At 42.8% G+C, this 18,541-nt stretch overlaps 3 protein-coding genes across 5 annotated transcripts; all 3 read left to right on the top strand.

The window, feature by feature from the left end:
- Nucleotides 1–2,472: 2,472 nt before the first annotated feature.
- Nucleotides 2,473–5,034, top strand: LOC131297939 (uncharacterized). 2 transcript variants are annotated; one of them, XM_058323156.1, is made up of 3 exons: nucleotides 2,473–2,602; nucleotides 3,160–3,263; nucleotides 3,448–5,034. In XM_058323156.1, the coding sequence occupies exon 3, from the start codon at nucleotides 3,984–3,986 to the stop codon at nucleotides 4,812–4,814; it is 831 nt and encodes a 276-aa protein (XP_058179139.1). In that variant the 5' UTR covers nucleotides 2,473–2,602; nucleotides 3,160–3,263; nucleotides 3,448–3,983; the 3' UTR covers nucleotides 4,815–5,034. The 2 variants fall into 2 exon arrangements, with proteins under 2 accessions (XP_058179139.1, XP_058179140.1); XM_058323157.1 differs by having other exon boundaries at nucleotides 3,160–5,034.
- LOC131298590 (uncharacterized) lies at nucleotides 4,964–5,890 on the top strand. The gene has a single exon (XM_058324070.1). It carries the CDS (start codon nucleotides 4,964–4,966, stop codon nucleotides 5,888–5,890), a length of 927 nt encoding a protein of 308 aa, XP_058180053.1.
- Nucleotides 5,891–5,932: 42 nt separating this feature from the next.
- LOC131298004 (uncharacterized) lies at nucleotides 5,933–6,826 on the top strand. Of its 2 annotated transcripts, XM_058323256.1 has the most exons (3): nucleotides 5,933–6,124; nucleotides 6,155–6,531; nucleotides 6,627–6,826. In XM_058323256.1, exons 1-3 carry the CDS (start codon nucleotides 5,947–5,949, stop codon nucleotides 6,807–6,809), a joined length of 738 nt encoding a protein of 245 aa, XP_058179239.1. In that variant the 5' UTR covers nucleotides 5,933–5,946; the 3' UTR covers nucleotides 6,810–6,826. The 2 variants fall into 2 exon arrangements, with proteins under 2 accessions (XP_058179239.1, XP_058179238.1); XM_058323255.1 differs by having other exon boundaries at nucleotides 5,933–6,531.
- The last annotated feature ends 11,715 nt before the right edge of the window (nucleotides 6,827–18,541 follow it).

The raw sequence follows: 18,541 nt of genomic DNA, 5'->3' as shown, positions 1-18,541 counted from the left end.
TACTAAATTTTGGCTGAATTCTTGTATACTTGCATTTAATCACCATACCACAACCACAACTACAACCACTCCCACCACCACCGCCACTCCTACAACTACTCCACCACCACCACCACCACTTTGCCACCATCACCACTACCACTTCGCCACCATCACCACCATTCCACCACCATCACTCCACCACCACCACTCTTCCACCACCACCACCACCACACCACCACCACCACCACCACCACCATTCCCCTATCACTCCATCACCACCACCACCATTACTACACTGCCATCACCACTACCACACCTTCGTCGTCGCCGCCACCACAATGCCACCATTGCACAACAATCATTCCACCGACATCATTCATTGTCACCATTACACCATCACTTCACTGCTACTGCCACTGCCATTGCCACCACTACACCACCACTCACTGCCACCGTTACATCACCATTACTCCACTACCACCATTACACCACTATCGTCAGCATTCCAACACCACCACTACTGTCGCCGCCGCCGCCGCCACCACTCCATCACCACCAACACACCACCTCCACCACCACAATCACTATTCCACCATTATTATAAGTACATTGTGACCATTAGTAAATTAAGAGAGAATCGGAACTAAAATTAATTTATCATTTTTTTAATTCAATATTTAATATGTTTACCAAACAGCTTTTTAGCTTAAAAAATTCAGCATTCAGCTGTCAGTACTTAATTTTTCAGCATTCAGTTTCAGTTTTCAGTTTTATCAAACAGGCTCGAGAATGGAAAAAAATACTCCAAATAATAATAATAATAATAAGGCTTATTTTTTCTCTGTTTTACATGACGTGGGAACTCATGTAACTCGTTCATTCATGATTCATTAAGCCAATGCGTCATCTCAGGCATGAAACCGGAAAAAGTTAGGGATTTGGTATGAAGGGAGATATGGGACTTGATGTTCCATCCTTTCTGGATAAGGAGCCATGTGTTCCGAATTCAACATAAGCGGGACTTTCATGTGGAAACCTAAAATGGAATTTCACCCAGCAATTTTTGTATGTCCCGTCACATATAAGCTTCAATTATTTAGTATCTTCCATTTGAATACAGTACTCCGTAGTATTTAGGTAGTACGTAGTACTACAAACCTTGAAAAGAAATCATATTCCTTTGCAGATGGAGGTGATTTGGACATTTTTTTTATCCATAATGTTTGTTTAGATTTATCGTTTTTCGGACGCATGTATGTAGTTTTTAAGTGCATTCCATAATATATCTGTTTATTTGATATCTATGGAGTATTATAATATATCTGTGATGATTTTGTTTGTCAAAAAATAAGTGCATTTCACTCTGCAGCGTTTTCAGTCAACTAGGTATCACGACACCATCGGGATAAAGTAGTAGATCATTTGGCTGCCTTTAGACTTTCAAGATTAATCTAATGGAATTCGACTTTCAAAGCCAAAAGTGACTGAAAGGTGGCTAAAATGAGTCTGATTTACCTTCAGATTTACTCTACAAGCATCATCTTGAGCGGAATTCCAGAACAAGTGGGAATCGGACAAACAAAAAAAAAAAAAAACGACACGCTTAATCTAAATAGAATTATTTATTTTCTCCGTACAACCCATTCGAAGCTCTTTGTTTGAACATCAAATGTTTTTTAGTAAAATATTTTACTTATTTTTCGGTGTTTGGTTGTATAAAAAATGAGACCATCAGTTGGACGAAAATGACTTACCATTAAATTTTTCGTAAGTTATTTTCTAAAATGACTCTGTTGCCTTCTATTGCAATTCTCACTGCTGAGTTTCTTTGATTGTACTTATGTTTTATTTCTTTATTCTCATATATCTTTCTCCCTCTCTCTCTCTCTCTCTCTCTCTCTTCTGGGAATTGAATTCCACCATCTTATCCTCTCTTTCTGAAAATATTTTTCATGTGTCAATTTAATTTCGGAAAATTAAAAGTTTCAAGTTTGTTTAAAAAAAAAAACATTTTACATGGAAAACATTTTATATTGTATGACATTTTACATTGAAACGAATTGAGCCTAAAAAATTTAAGACCAAAATATAAACGTGTAAAGATTTAGGCTTAATTGCAAAAACACCCCTTGAACTATCACTTTTTTGCAACTTGACCCCCTCATGTACAAAACCCAACAACATGACCCCCTTAACTATCAAAATCAAACAACATCACCCCCTTCCCCTCATTTCCGTTAAAAATTGGACGGAGTGAAAGAGAAAGACGAAAGTACCCCCGGCTTAAAAAAAAAAGGAAAAAGGAAAAAGGAAAAAGATAAAAACAAAAAAAGACACAACCACACCACGCACTCTCTCTTTCTTTTCTGTCGATGATCTCTCTCTCTCTCTCGATGATATAATCGCCGCCGCCCACCATGACCATTGAGACCGATCTCCACCCACCCATCTCCATCTCCCACCCATCTCCCACCCATCTCCAATCAATCGACAGAAGCATCTCAGAAGTCGAAACCCTAGAGTGACAAAATCTACGTCGTTCGATTCCGTACGCCGAGTCCACTTCGTTCGATTCTGTACGCCGAGTTCTACCTGGTTTTCTTGGTTCTCCTGTGAATACGTAAGTTTTCTGTAAGTTGTTTATATCAACTTATGTATTCACGTGCTTTTCGGTTTAAAAAATTGGGGAATTTTGGGGTTTTCAAATTTTTTAATGAATGTAACCCTAAACAGTGAATGTAACCCTAAAAGTCAATGATTGTGGCTTTAAAAATAGGGGGTTTGGGAATTTCTGGATATTGAAAATGTGTTTCCCCCAAAAGCCGAGATTAGGGTTTAAATATTGGGGATTTTCGAACAGTGAGATTTTTTTGGCTTAAAAATTGGGGTTTCCCGAACTTTTTATTTTTTAACCTTAAAGTACGAGATTAGGGCATTAAAAACTGGGTATCATATTGGTGCTTTACAAAATTGGATTGGGATCCTAAAATAGAGTACAAAACAGTGTTTAAAATAGTGTTTCTAGGCACATGCATATTTTTTAAAGAACACCCACTGTATTGTTTTGCTAGTTTGTTATTAATCATATTTTTTATTTAAATGATACCCATTGTATGGTTTTGTTGGTCCTGATATTAATCCAACTGTTTTGTTTTTTTTTTTTGTTATGTTACACAGAAAACATGGTTGATCTGAGGTGTACTTTGAATATCCGCGTTGGTGGTAAAGTAGTCAGGGGGTCGCAGTCAAAATACTTGAATGGGGTCATTGCAGAAATGAAGGTAGATCCAGATTCCTTCACCTTTTATGAGTTGGTGGATAATATTAGGCAGATGGGGTATGGAATAACAGATTTTAATGGAGTAACAGAATACATAACTGTGTTTTATAGACTTCCAATGCATGAAACGAACAATGGATTAGTTGAATTGACTTCTCATGATGATATGCTTCAAATGTTTGCAGCGCATTCTGGTAGGAAGTATATGATAATTGATGTATATGTCCATTGTCCTAATGTGGTAGAATCTGACGAGGATTGTGAGGATCAGGTGGAGGTGATATGTAGAGAGACAAATACTACTATTGACCCTAGCTCCTTAACTGAATTGGAAGGTGACTTAGATGTAGGAGGACACGTAGTGGAACACCTTCATGGAGATGGAGTTGAACACATAGTTCAAGAAAGCTGTGATGAAGAAGAAGTTGAACATATAGTTCAAGAAGGTGTGGATGTAGAAGAAATGGATGAGGGTAGTGATTCTGACTATGAGTGGCAGCCCAATAATGATAGTGAAAGTTCTTGTGGATCTTTTAGTGGGATAGAAGAGTCTTCTGATGAAGAACAAGAGGAGCCCATTCCCTTGGTAGGTTTAGGAAATACCTACAACCTTGGGAGTAAAGGTGATGAAGATCTTAGTTCTGACAGTGATGATAACAACTTGGGATAGGACTATGATGATGATGGGAAACCTATTTTTCCTGAGTTTAAAGAGAGTTACATGAAGAAACCCCAACTAATAGAGGGGATGAAGTTTCCTAATGTGCGGGTGTTTAGGAAATTATTGAGGGAATACCACATAAAGGAGGGGTATACATTCACATTTTTGAAGAATGAGTCTACAAGAGTGACTGTGAAGTGTGCACGTGATTGTAGCTTTAGGCTTCATGCCTCTCCCATGTACGATGAGAAATCCTTTCAAATTAAAAAGATAACGCAAATGCATAAATGTACTAGGATTTACACTAATAATAATGCAACCTCATCGTGGCTTTCCCAAAAGTACATAACCAAGCTGGTTGATGCTCCTGAGACTAAGGTCAAATCAATGAAGAACATAGTTAGGAGGGAGTGGCTGATAAATGTTTCACATACCAAAGTCTATAGAGCAAAGAGAAAGGCACTTGAGCTAATTCAAGGAGATCATAGAAAACAATATTTGAAGTTGTGGGATTACTGTGAGATGGTTAGGATACAGAACCCAAGTAGTGTGGCTAAAATGAATGTTGAAAGACCCTTGCCTGATGAAGGTCCAGTGTTTCAGAGAATGTTCATAGGTTATGATGCACAGGTAAAGGGGTTTTTAGCTGGTTGCAGACCTATAATTGGGTTAGATGCATGTTTCTTAAAAGGCTCATTTGGAGGTCAATTGATGCATGCAACTGCAAAAGATGCCAACAATCAGATGTTTCCTTTGGCATTTGCTATTGTTGAGGCGGAAACAAAAGACAGTTGGACTTGGTTCTTGGAGAATCTAACCGACATGATAGGGAATCCAGAGCAAAAGGGTTGGTGCTTCATCTCTGATAGGCAGAAGGTATTTGTTACTTAAGTTGTTTACTTACTTAAATGTTTATATTGTTTACGTTATGTTTGTTGCTTTTTTTTTATTTCTTAAGTTGTTTCATTTTTTTCTAGGGTTTGACAGAAACATTTGCTCAAAAGTACCCTAATGTAGAACATAGGTATTGCATTAGACACATGTACTTAAACTTCAATAAACTATACAAGGGTAAAGAGTGGAAAGATCTCATGTGGGGGGCTGCATCAGTTTACACAGTGCAAGAGTTTGAAGAGAGGATGAATGAAATTAAAGAGATTGATGAAACTGCATATGAATGGTTGATGAGAGAACTACCAACAACGTGGGCTAGGTGCATGTATAGTACAAGGTCTAAGTGCAATAGAATGGATAATAACACAAGTGAAGCTTTTAATACAGCAATCAAAGATGCAAGAGACCAACCAATTCTGACCATGGTGGAAAGTATTAGAAGGTACCTAATGACAAGGTTGCAAACTAGACTTCAATTGTGCATGGGGTGGAATGGTAATATATGTCCAAGGATTAGTAGGAGAATTGAGAGAACCCAACAACTAATGGGGCAATATGAGGTTATGTATAGTGGTGGCACCATATTTGAAGTCATTTGTGTACCTAGGATCTATGTTGTGGACATAGGACAGAAAACATGCACTTGCAGGAAATGGAATGTCAGTGGGATACCATGTGCACATGGAATGGCTGCAATCATAGCAGATAAAAGTGATCCTGAAGATTATGTTGATCAGTGCTTTCATCAAAGTACTTTTGCGAGGACATACAACTTCACAATTAAACCAATTCCAGACCAAACAATGTGGGTTCGTACAGACTTTGATCCAATCAGCCCTCCTCCTTTTAGGCCAAAGAGTGGTAGACCCAAAAAAAATAGGAAGAAGGGCCCTGATGAGCCAAAAACTACTTCAAGTGGAGTGAGAAAGTATTACACAACCCTAAAGTGTGGACAATGCAAGCAGACAGGTCACAATGCTAGAACCTACCCTCACAAGTCAACGAATAGCACTGGTGAACAAGTATGGTCAATCTGTTTTTTCTTTTGTCATGACTACATTAATAATTTATGATTTACAACACTTTTATTTCATTATAAGTCCTCATTATTTGGCTTTAATAGGGTGTGATGGTGGTGGGAGGAAGAGGAAGAGGAATTCAAAATGAGGGTAGCAGAGGAAAAGGAGTGATTGGAGGTAGAGGAAGAGGAATTCAGAATGAGGGTGGCAGAGGAAGAGGAGTGATTGGAGGTAGAGGAAAAGGAGTGACTGGAGGTAAAGGAAGGGGGGTCCCCACTGCTAGTAGAGGTACTGGAGGAGTGAACAATGGTAGTAGAGGTAGTGGTAGAGGTAGAGGTAGAGCAAACATTGGTGCAAATAATGGGTTGGTTGTAAAAGGAAGAGGCCCAAATCAGGGTATTCTCATTGGTAGGGAAAGAGCTACAAACACTCAAATGGTTCTTGGAAGAGGAAGAGGTGCAAACAATGGGAATGGTAGTAGAGGTGGAGGTAAAGGAAAAGGTGGAACCATTGCTACACTTCCTGGTGTTGTCATTAGAGAAAGAAATCCAAACATTGAAGTGGATCTTAGAACAAATAAAGGTGCAAAGAGTGGGAAGGGTAAGGAGCCAATAGTTGGGAAAGTCAAAATACCAATGACAAGGTTTGGAGGTGCAGAATCTATTGCCCCAAGGGTGGGTTTGCCAATACCACAGGTATAACACTAACCTCATGTCCATTGTTTATAGTTTAGTCGATGTGAACGCATGCCAATATGTGTGAACTTATTTATATTGGACTGTCAATGTAGGGTTGGAGGAGATCCACAAGGCTAGGAAATGCTTTTTTTTGGAATCAGGCAGCAAGTTCATCTGCAGCATCATGTGGTAGTGGTAGTGGAAGTGGCAGTGCCACAATGCCAAACACTCATATTCCTAGGCTAGACTCCCAAGGAGCAACTTCAACACCAAGTACCCAGAGATCTGCCACTTGAATCAGCTTTATCTTAGGCTTATGTGTAGGGGGATGAAAACAATTGACGCTTCGGATCAACTGGATTGCAACGGCTTATTCGTGCCTCTTCACCGGAACCCTAGCTCGACGTCTGAACCCTAATCTGCAAAATAGACAGGGGGTGAGTGCACCTTTGCCTCTCGTGGCAAAGGCCCTCCGATGCCTTTGTTAGTATCACGTACTAGCAGTTAAACCCTAATTATCAGTAGGAAAGCAATAATAATGCAACGTATTGCGTACCTCTCACCTCTAGGTTTTCCTCATATTTATAGATTCATGGATGCTTGCTGTCCAAGCATCCTTATTGCCATAGGATTCCTAACTCGTATAGGAAACCCAGGATATCAAGGAGTCTCGTTTCCTTTATCAGTTTATGGAAAAGAGTCCTTTTAGGATTCTTTTCCTTTAAGAGCCGAACATCCCATACTCGTTGGGTATCTTTCTCAGATCCTATATTCTTGGGATCTTTATCCCTATATGAGACATGACTATTCTGGAATCTTCCAGAGTATTCTCTCTGCTCCTACTCTCGATTGGAGTTCTATCTTTGTTCGGCCGTCTCATAGCCGAACAGACGGCTTGGACCAGTTACCTCACATGTAACTGGTCCTTGAGCCCGTACAACCTTCCTGGACCATTGACTTCTCATGTCACTGGTCCATATTGCCGAACACTTGTTTAGCATGATGACTGTCCTGTCTATATTCAAACTATGGTCCTACGTACCATTTATTCGGATATCGATTGCATTGTTTTCAACCCGTGATCACTCGTATCACGTGCTAGGTTTTTTACTACATCTGTTCGGCTGTATCATAACCGAACAGTCTGCTTGAAGCCATGACTTCTCATATCACTGGTCCATATCGCTGTTCACCGAACTGCCCGGCGATAAGTCCAGTCGTATTTACCTCGTGTTCCCAAACATCACGTGTTTGGTAACTAAATGTATCTGCTCGGGAATACCTCCCTACAATTGCTCCCCAGCTTCATGTATTTACCACTGTTCGGGGGTAATATATGACGCTTAGAAACAGAATTCTATCAAGACCAAACTCTTTTGATCCCGTGCAGTCATAATTTCAATACTTCATTGATGCCTTTTGGCGCCTATGTCATTATACCATTTCGGGGTAAACGACTCCACGTGGCACGTTTTCGTATGCCTAGCATTAACTTCGAACTGACGTTCTATGAAACGGCGTCAGAACGGTTTCTGCTTTCCGTTACTTTTTCCTGTAACGGTGTGAGAGGAGACGTTTCGTCTCCGTCTCTTACCCTTAAACCCCTGAAAGGGCTCTCTTTGGTTTTTCATCCAAAACATTCAAACTTTCAGTTTTTCTCTTTAAAGCTTTCCGCCATTGCCGCCGCCTGCAAACTCGATTGCACTCCAGGGAATCGTCACAATATTCTCGTAAGATTCTTGCTCTCATTCCCCTTCTTCTTCTTAGGTTTCTATCTGAGATCTCATTCTCAGATTTGGTGGGTCATTTCTAGGGTTTCAATTCGTACCCATTTCCATCTTTTCTTCTTTTCTAAATATACTCATGGCGGACGACAACCCTCCTAGACCCAGTAAGTTTTGGAAACTTTGTGATACCCCTGCTGCCATGGCGGCATTTAGAGAGAAATACAATATCCCTGAAAACGTAGGGCTTGAACTCGCTCCATTAGAAGCGGATAGGGATGCTGGATCGTGGGATAGAATGTGTATCCCAATCGTGTCCGTTGTCGAAGGCGGGGTCCGTTTCCCCCTTCATCCACTCCTCCGCCAGATTTTAAGCTGGTACCGTCTTACACCCATGCAAGTTTCTACGAACGTTTTTAGACTGATAATGGGGACTATAGCCCTAAATGGGATTCTAGAAACCAATTTAGGAATCTGGGACATCCAGTGGTGGTATAGTATAGTACTAAACCCTGAGTACAATACTTACTACTTCAAAGTTAGGAGGGCAGAGAAGCGCTTCGTGCTCAATCTGCCAGATTCTGCTCGTGACCATGAGATCGACTTCCTCTATGTAACTGGAGCATTCGAGCCTTTAGGGGAAGATGGCCAAGTGCTGGGGCTCCATTGCCCCCACATATGGGGCTATCCACGTATGCTCTTGATTTTCCTCTTTTACAATTCTTCATTTACTGCTTTCTCGTAGCTTTTCGCATGGACTGGTACCCGAACAGCTGGTCGGGGTCGTGACGCTGACGTACTTCTGGGATACGATCCTGCATACAGAGGTGTCATCGACAGGAGGCTCGCTCATCCTAGCACCAGCGCTGCCTTTACATCGACTGCTCCTCAGCCTCGAGTTAGAGTTCGAAGATCCAGACAGGTCATTCCTCTTCAACCCGAACAGCCAGTATTGAATCTTGACACCAGTCAATCATCCTCTTCAGGTTATTCTCAATTTTCTCCTAACTCAAGCACCATGACACGTCAGCCTTTAAACCTCAGCTCCCTCCTCACCGTCTCTTCTCGGGGACGGGGATCTGGTCGGGTAGCTTCCACAGGGAACGCCCCCCCTGCACCCCGTCGCAACAGAGGAGGTTCGAACCGCTCCACTTCATCTCGTGAAGTGGAGACTACCATAGAGGCCAGTGATGCTCACAGAGACAAACGGCCTAGATCAGAAGACCAAACTGGTACTGCGTCTCAAGTAGATACCGAAACACATCACCCCGTTTCACCAACTACCCAAGTACTTCCTCAAACATGGACTCCTCTATTCACTAGAGGAGACCGTCCCGTTCACGTCGGGGACAGTGCTAGTTCGTCGGAAACAGCACTTGCTCTGGCCCAAGGATTGTTACTCCCTGTTGACTTACAGAAAGAGTCTTCGTCTCCCCCTGATCGGCTTGTGTCCACTGGTCTCGTCAGTGGAATCAAGGTAATAGAAACTTCTCTTCTTTAAAGCTTCATCTTTATAAGTTTTAAGAAAAAAGTTACTCACGTTCTGGTATTTGCTATAGTTTATCCAAAAAATGGTCGTACTGGGCCAAAAATTCCAGGAAGCTGAAGCCGAGAGGATCAGGCTTTTAAATGACAACACCAGGTTGATCCGAACAGTCACGAGATTAGAGAGAGAGAGATAAAGCTAAAGCTGACTTGTCTGAGACAAAGGGCAAGCTTGTGACCACGGAGGAGAGTCTGCATCAAGTCTTGGCCGAGATGGACAGCACCAAAAAGGCATCCTTTGAAGATGGTTATCAGAAGGGGTTTGACGCCACAACATCAAGTTATGTCGAGCAGATGCCTGATATTCAAGACCAAATCTGGGTTGCTTGCTGGGAGGCGTGCCTTACAAAGGCAGGAGTTGCTGAGGATTCTCCCCTATGGGTTGAGAATGATCTGCCAAGTCGCCAAGTTGCAGCTCCAGCAGACGACGTTGATCAACAGATTGATGATTTTGCAGATGTTGATGAAGAAATACAAGTTGAAGCACAAAATGACGTTGTGCGATCATCTGTTCTGGAAGTGACCACTGAGATCGTTATCCCAGAGGTACAAACTGCTACTGCTGTTGCTGAGGCTGATGTCCCTTCTGAGGTTCAGAACCTGGATTAAGATAGTAAACAGGTAGTTTTTTTTTTTAAAAATCATCTGGCTGGTCTTGCATGACCATAGCCTTTTTCACCCTGCGTGGTACCAGTACTATCAATACTTTACTTTTAAAACAGGTATTCGGCCCTTCGTGGCATAACTTTTATGTTTTGCTCGGCGTCCATGTTTGCTGCATCTGTTCGTATGCAATTTTCAATCTAAGTAGTTCGTACTGTTTAAGCATCATTTGATTGCATAAGTATTTCGTACTTTTAGCAAATCTTTCACACAAGATTTGCTGTTCTGAATTCTAAGTTTCACGTACTAAAAAGCGTTCCACCTTGAATGGTTTTTAAGGCATATAAGTGTGCTCGCACTTAATCACACAAGTGTTTCATACTTGTGTTTAAGTGTCACGTACTCAACCGTTTGGAAATCACACAAGTGTTTCATACTTGTGTTTAAGTATCACGTACTTAATGTTTTTAAGTTTCTCGTACTTGAACATAAAGGTTTTCCTCAAGTTTCACATACTTAGGAACATCAGTTTCACGTACTTAAATGTGGCTTACATATAAGTCAAGCCAATATAGTTTCTCAAGTATCACGTACTTAAAATACCATATAAGTATCTCGTACTTTGAACGTCCATACAAGTATTTCGTACTTGTACTTTTTAAAAGAAAACATACAAGTGTTTTCATACTTGTGTTTAAATGTATACCCAAGTTTCACATACTTGAAATTCTATACAAGTGTTTCGTACTTGTATTCGTTAAGTGTCACGTACTTAAAAATGTATAATGCTTTTAAGTTTCACATACTCAAAAGGTATACCCTGCTCCCCAATACGAATAAGGAGAACCAAACTCGTAGTTCGTATTTAAATACCACAACAGTTTTTCGAAAGAAGTGATTGTATTCATAATCTGTAAAACGCAAGAGAGCGTTACTCGTACCCTTTGCAAAAACAATCAAAACTAGAACAAAGGAATTATATTCGTAATTCCCACACAATCACGTAGTGTAAATCCAAAACAGAATTTAATACTTCTAAACAAAGAACTTTCGTAAATTATGAACATTCCAAGGCCTCGGAATTGGATCACCATCCAGATCAGCCAATCGATAGGCTCCGATGCCCACGATTCAGTTACTCTATACGGGCCTTCCCAGTTGGCCCCCAGTTTGCCCTCGTTAGCCACCTTGGTGTTGCCGAGCACTTTTCGTAGCACGAGGTCCCCAACACCAAATTCTCGAGGGTGAACATGCTTGTTGTAGCTTTTCATCAGTTGTTCTTGGTAAGAAGCAAGATGTACCAAGGCTTTTTCTCTCCTCTCCTCGGCAAGGTCAAGCTCGATTTGAAGGGCCCTGTCATTGCCTCCACTTTCAACCAAAACGGTCCTGTTGGTCGGCAGGCCTACCTCCAGAGGTATGACAGCCTCTGTTCCATAGGCCAATGAATAGGGGGTCTCTCCCGTAGACCTCCTAGGCGTTGTTCGATGAGCCCACAGGACCAATGGTAACTCGTCAGGCCACTTTCCCTTAGCTTTGTCCAGCCTCTTCTTTATCCCATCTAGGATAGTTTTATTAGATGCCTCTGCTTGCCCATTACTCTGAGGGTAGGCTGGGGTGGAATAAAAATTTCTTATTCCATATTGGGCACAAAAAGCCTTGAATTTCTTCTGGAATTGGGATCCATTGTCTGTAATCAATGAATAAGGGACCCCAAAACGAGTGATGATGTTTTTCCACACGAACCTTTCTATCATAGGCTCAGTGATTTTGGCCAGTGGTTCTGCCTCAATCCACTTTGTAAAATAGTCAGTTGCAACAAGCAGGAATTTTCGATTCCCAGTTGCTTTGTGCAATGGACCCACGATATCCATCCCCCATTGAGCAAAAGGCCAGGGACTTGTTAATGGCACCAGATCTTCAGCGGGTGTTCGAATCATTGGTGAGAACTTTTGACACTTCTCACAAATCTTTACATACACCTTTGCATCTTCTTGCATGTGTGGCCACCAGTAGCCTTGAGTAATTGCTCGGTGGGCAATAGATCTGCCTCCAGCATGGCTCCCACATGTTCCCTCGTGGATTTCATGAAGGAACTTCTGTACCATCTCAGGATGTACACATAGCAAATAGGGACCCGTAAAGGATTTCCTATACAACTTACCCTCTGGGGACAGCCAAAACCTAGCAGATTTGACTCTTATCTTGTGGGCCTCCTTTTTATCAGAAGGGAGTATCTCGTCTCGTAAGAACTCCATTATTGGGTCCATCCAACTTGGTCCTTGGTTCACGTCCAAGACCAAGTCTACACTCCTCCCAATGCTCGGCTCGTTGAGGTATTCTACTGCCACCCTTCTTTTAAACTCTGTTGGTACTGCTGCAGCCAACCAAGCTAAAGAATCTGCATGAGCATTCTGTCCAGAACTTATTTGCTCAATATATACCCTCTCGAAAGTATCAAGCAAGTCTTTTGCTGCCTGCACGTAGGCTACCATCTTTTCATTCCGAGTCTCGTACTCTCCGGACAGCTGATTCACAACAAGCTGGGAATCACAATACACCCTGACCCGTTCTGCTTTAAGGGTCTTTGCACTTCTTAACCCAGCCAAGAGTGCTTCATATTCAGCCACATTATTCGATGCACTGAATCCAAGCCGAACAGAGAGTTCAATGAGAACTCCTTGAGGAGGAAAGAGGACAACTCCAATTCCAGAACCAGTATTGCACGCTGATCCATCAACGAATAACTTCCATTCTTTGGGATCCTGTTCGGCTACGGGTTGATCCTTCAAGGATGATGTCTTAGCTGCCTGTTCCTTTCTCGTAGGAGGCAAAGGAGCAACAGTGGGGGAAAACTCTGCCACAAAATCGGCCAACACTTGGCCTTTAATTGCTGTGCGTGGCTGATACTCGAGATCATACTGACTTAACTCTACGGACCATGTCGAGATCCGTCCTGAGAAATCCGCCTTTCGAAGCAATGATTTTAATGGATACTCAGTATAAACCACAACCTTATGGCTTTGGAAGTAGTGTGGCAATTTCCTGGTTGCTGTCCTAAGTGCCAGGACAAGTTTTTCTAAAGGCAGATATCTTGTCTCTGCACTCAACAACGTCTTGCTAACATAATAGATGGGGATTTGTTCGATCCCCAAGTCCCTCAACAAGACTGCACTTACTGCATGCTCGGAAACAGCTAAGTACAGAATTAAAGACTCACCAGGCTGTGGAGTTGACAACAGTGGGGGCTCGGCCAGGTACTTCTTCAGGTCCTGGAAAGCTTGTTCACATTCTGCTCCCCATTCAAATCCCTCCCTTTTTTTTAATAACTGAAAAAAGGGTCTGCATTTGTCGCTTGACCTGCTGATGAATCTGTTAAGTGCTGCTGCCATTCCAGTCAGTCTCTGGACTTCCTTGGTAGTTTTGGGACTCTGTAGTCTTTGTAAGGCATCAATCTGATCGGGATTTGCCTCTATCCCTCTCAGAGTTACCAAATGGCCCAGGAATTTTCCTGAACCAACTCCAAACGCATACTTTGAGGCGTTGAGTTTCAGCTTATACTTCCTCAGGATTTCGAACACTTCCCTCAGATCAGAAATATGCCCTCCCTTTTCTCGACTCTTTACCACCATATCATCTATGTAAACTTCCAAAGTCTTCCCGATGAGCTTCTTGAACATAATGGTTGCAAGTCTTTGGTATGTAGCCCCAGCATTCCTTAGTCCAAAGGGCATAACACTGTAACAGTATAACCCTCGTGGTGTGATGAACGAAGTCTTCTCTTGATCAGGTTCAAACATAGCAATCTGATGATATCCTCGATATGCATCGAGAAAACTCATTCGCTCGTAACCAGAGGTTGCATCAACCAATTGGTCAATCCTAGGCAAAGGAAAACTGTCCTTAGGGCATGCTTTGTTCAGGTCTGTGAAGTCCACACAGACACGCCACTTCCCATTCTTCTTCTTTACCACAACAGTGTTGGATAACCACTCTGGGTAATAGACTTCACGTATTGCCTTGGCCTCCAACAAACGATCGACCTCTTCAATCACTGCATCTACATGCTGTACGGCAGCCCTTCGTTTTTTCTGAATGATTGGCTTGTGTTGAGGGTCAATGTTTAAATGATGACAGATCACGTCTGCATCCACCCCGGGCATTTCCTCTGGCACCCATGCAAAAACATCAATATATTCTTTTAGAAATCTTACCGACTCAGCCTTTTCGTCTGCTGGTAATGATTTCCCAATCAAAAAATATCTTTCAGGATCAATCTCGTTGATCTGAATCTTCTCCAGGCCCTCAACTACTTTTTCAGCCGGGCTTCTGCCAACATCCTCGATGGTTGGTTGATCTGGTACTTCTAGTGTGTGAACATGGTGGACCTTCGGGGCTGTTTTGATGATGGAAATCAAGCATTTCTGTGCCACCTTCTGGTTTCCTTTAAGGACTTCAATCCCATTTGATCCTGGAAATTTCACCATCTGGTGATAAGTCGAGGAGACTGCTCTCATTTTGTGCAACCACGTCCTCCCTATAATCGCGTTATAGGAAGATGGGACATCGACTACCAAAAAGTCTGTTCTTAATACTACTGACCCAGCCCGAACAGGTAGAGTCAGTCTTCCCAGGGGCCAAACTGCTCCTGCACCGAACCCAATTAGAGGTGTTGTTGATTGTTCCAAGTCCGATTGGGCCAGGCCCAGCTTCTTGAATGCATCGTAGTACAACACCTCTGTACAGCTCCCCGAATCCACTAGAATTCTTTCGATGTCGTATTCCCCAACTCGTAAGGTCACGACCAATGCATCATTGTGGGGTATTTGGACCTCCGCCAAATCATCGTCACTGAATGCCATGCTCTCGTTGCATGCATTAGTCTCTCGCCCTCTCTTGTTTCCCAACCGCATCACGTGCTGATCATGCTTGACTTGTCTTTGCAACAGCCTCACCTCACTCCTCGTATAAGGTGCAGCCAGTCCATGTATCATATGGATCACGCCTTTAGGGTGCTGCTCGTAACCCAGTTCCATGGCCTTCCCTTTCTCTTTAGGGTCCTCCTGGATAAACTCCTTGAGATAGCCCCGAGAGACCAAATCATCAAGGTGCCTCTTGTATACCTCACAATCCTCGGTCATATGGCCCCAATCCTTGTGATAACTGCAGTGCTGATTCGTAGCACGTTTTGCATCTTTGTCTCCGCCTAGACTTGGGGGCCATTTGAAATATGGCTGATTCTTTATTCGATAAAGAATCCTGTATATTGGCTCCTTCCAAACCGTTGTGATAGAGAAGAAGGACTTGGGGTCAGGAGTTTGCTTGTCCTTGTATGGCTCTTTCTTAGCCTGCCCGTACTCCCTTCTGTCTTTGTAAGACTTGGGTTCAGGCTTATCCACCTTTTTGGCAGGTGCCTTCTGCTGTTCGGCAACCGTCCTGCCATCCTCACGGAGTATGTCATCCTCCATTCTGGCATGTTGCTCTATCCGTTCCATCAATTTAGCCAAGGTGGCTACTGGATGTTTATTCAATGAACGGCGCAGCTCTCCCCGAACAGGCAAACCAGTTTTGAACGTAGCAATTGCATACTCTTCACTGCAACTTTCAATCTCGTTAAAAGTTTCCCAGTACTTCTTTGCATAATCCCTGATCTGCTCGTTCTCCTCCTGCTTCATGGTGGAAAGACTCTCAAAAGTTTTTGGGGCCTTTCTGCTCGTTAAGAACCGAGCAGTGAATTCTTCTGCCAACTGCCTCCATCCTCGTATGGATCGTGGGGCCAACTTATGAAACCAAGATAAAGCCACCTTGCCAAGACTGGAGGGAAACATCTTGCACAAGATGGAATCATTCCCCTCATGCATAAACATGGCCTGTTGGTAATGCTGTATGTGAGCTACGGGATCCGTATTTGTCTCGTAAAGTACGAACGCACCGTGCTTCACTCTGCTCGGCAACCTTGCTTCTTGTAGCCTCTTTGTAAAGGGAGAGGCTGCAATATTACTCAGGGCCTTGCGTGCTGCTTCTCGTGCAGTCACTGTCCCATCCTCTTGCTCCTTTGACTTGTGGGCCGAAGCCTTGACCCAATCAGCATCAGGTCTCTCGTACCTGTCTCGATGATGCTTTCTCGTGTCCTCTTCCTCGGGGGTAGAACTCCGGTCTCTGCTCCTCCTTTTTCGTGAAGAAGTCTTTCTCTCCGGTGTTCGGCTTCTACTTTTTCTTCCCCTTTTTCGTGGAGAAGCTTCGTGACGCCCTCTAACAGGACTTCTGCTCCTTCTTCCTCGTGAAGGATCCTTTCTGTATTGTACCATAGCATACCTACTGCCTCTAGAATTTCCTCGAGACAGGCCAGAATCCTCCGGATGCTCCCTAATTCTTTCCAATTCTCTGATCTCATGCTCTCGTTTTTTAATCAGACGAGCATACACCTCGACTTCTTGCCTCTTCCTATCAAGAACGTCGTCACTATGGTGCACACTCCTGGAGTGCGCGATTGATTCATCCCTTTGATGGGATTTACTCCTTCTCGTGGATCTCGAAGCCGTCTCTCCATCTCCTCTATTTTTGGAGTTATGATGCACGGTAAGGGGTCGGTCCTTACTCGTGTTCCTTCTGTGCCCACCCTGGGGCTTTCTCGGAGCCCCAGGTGGTGATTTGTCCCTTCCCTCATCTAACACATCTTTTGGTTCATGCGGCGTTGCTGGAGTTACTTCCACCATGGTCGTATTTCAAAAGGGAATTCTTTCGTTTCCCACAGACGGCGCCAATTGTAGGGGGATGAAAACAATTGACGCTTCGGATCAACTGGATTGCAACGGCTTATTCGTGCCTCTTCACCGGAACCCTAGCTCGACGTCTGAACCCTAATCTGCAAAATAGACAGGGGGTGAGTGCACCTTTGCCTCTCGTGGCAAAGGCCCTCCGATGCCTTTGTTAGTATCACGTACTAGCAGTTAAACCCTAATTATCAGTAGGAAAGCAATAATAATGCAACGTATTGCGTACCTCTCACCTCTAGGTTTTCCTCATATTTATAGATTCATGGATGCTTGCTGTCCAAGCATCCTTATTGCCATAGGATTCCTAACTCGTATAGGAAACCCAGGATATCAAGGAGTCTCGTTTCCTTTATCAGTTTATGGAAAAGAGTCCTTTTAGGATTCTTTTCCTTTAAGAGCCGAACATCCCATACTCGTTGGGTATCTTTCTCAGATCCTATATTCTTGGGATCTTTATCCCTATATGAGACATGACTATTCTGGAATCTTCCAGAGTATTCTCTCTGCTCCTACTCTCGATTGGAGTTCTATCTTTGTTCGGCCGTCTCATAGCCGAACAGATGGCTTGGACCAGTTACCTCACATGTAACTGGTCCTTGAGCCCGTACAACCTTCCTGGACCATTGACTTCTCATGTCACTGGTCCATATTGCCGAACACTTGTTTAGCATGATGACTGTCCTGTCTATATTCAAACTATGGTCCTACGTACCATTTATTCGGATATCGATTGCATTGTTTTCAACCCGTGATCACTCGTATCACGTGCTAGGTTTTTTACTACATCTGTTCGGCTGTATCATAACCGAACAGTCTGCTTGAAGCCATGACTTCTCATATCACTGGTCCATATCGCTGTTCACCGAACTGCCCGGCGATAAGTCCAGTCGTATTTACCTCGTGTTCCCAAACATCACGTGTTTGGTAACTAAATGTATCTGCTCGGGAATACCTCCCTACATTATGGCTAAACTTTAATATTGTGTGATGGTTTGTAATGTGTAATGGTTTAAGTGGTACCCAATGGCATTAGTACTTTTTGTTTTGATGACTTAATGTAATGGTTTTTGTTGTACCAAATGCCACAATGTCAAGAACTCTATTTTGTTCATTGTAATGAATTATTTTGGTATTGCCTTGGGCTTGGCAGTAGTCAATATGTAATCTTTTGGTACCTTTTTGATTGAATGTTATGTTTTGGAATCAAGTTTATATTTTTTCTGGGATGCCTTATGAGAAAAGAAGTGAATATTACTAATTAAATGTGTACTTATGCTTCAATTATGCTGTGTGTTCAACAGGTTTTGGTACTGCCTTGGTTTGGCACTGGTGTTGAACAGGTTTTGGCACTGCCTTGCTTCAATTGATCTGATCTAGTATGGC

This window comes from Rhododendron vialii, chromosome 8a, assembly GCF_030253575.1.
Source record: "Rhododendron vialii isolate Sample 1 chromosome 8a, ASM3025357v1".
NCBI classification, from domain to species: Eukaryota; Viridiplantae; Streptophyta; class Magnoliopsida; order Ericales; family Ericaceae; genus Rhododendron; species Rhododendron vialii.
This window is presented reverse-complemented; position numbering and strand designations above follow the sequence as displayed.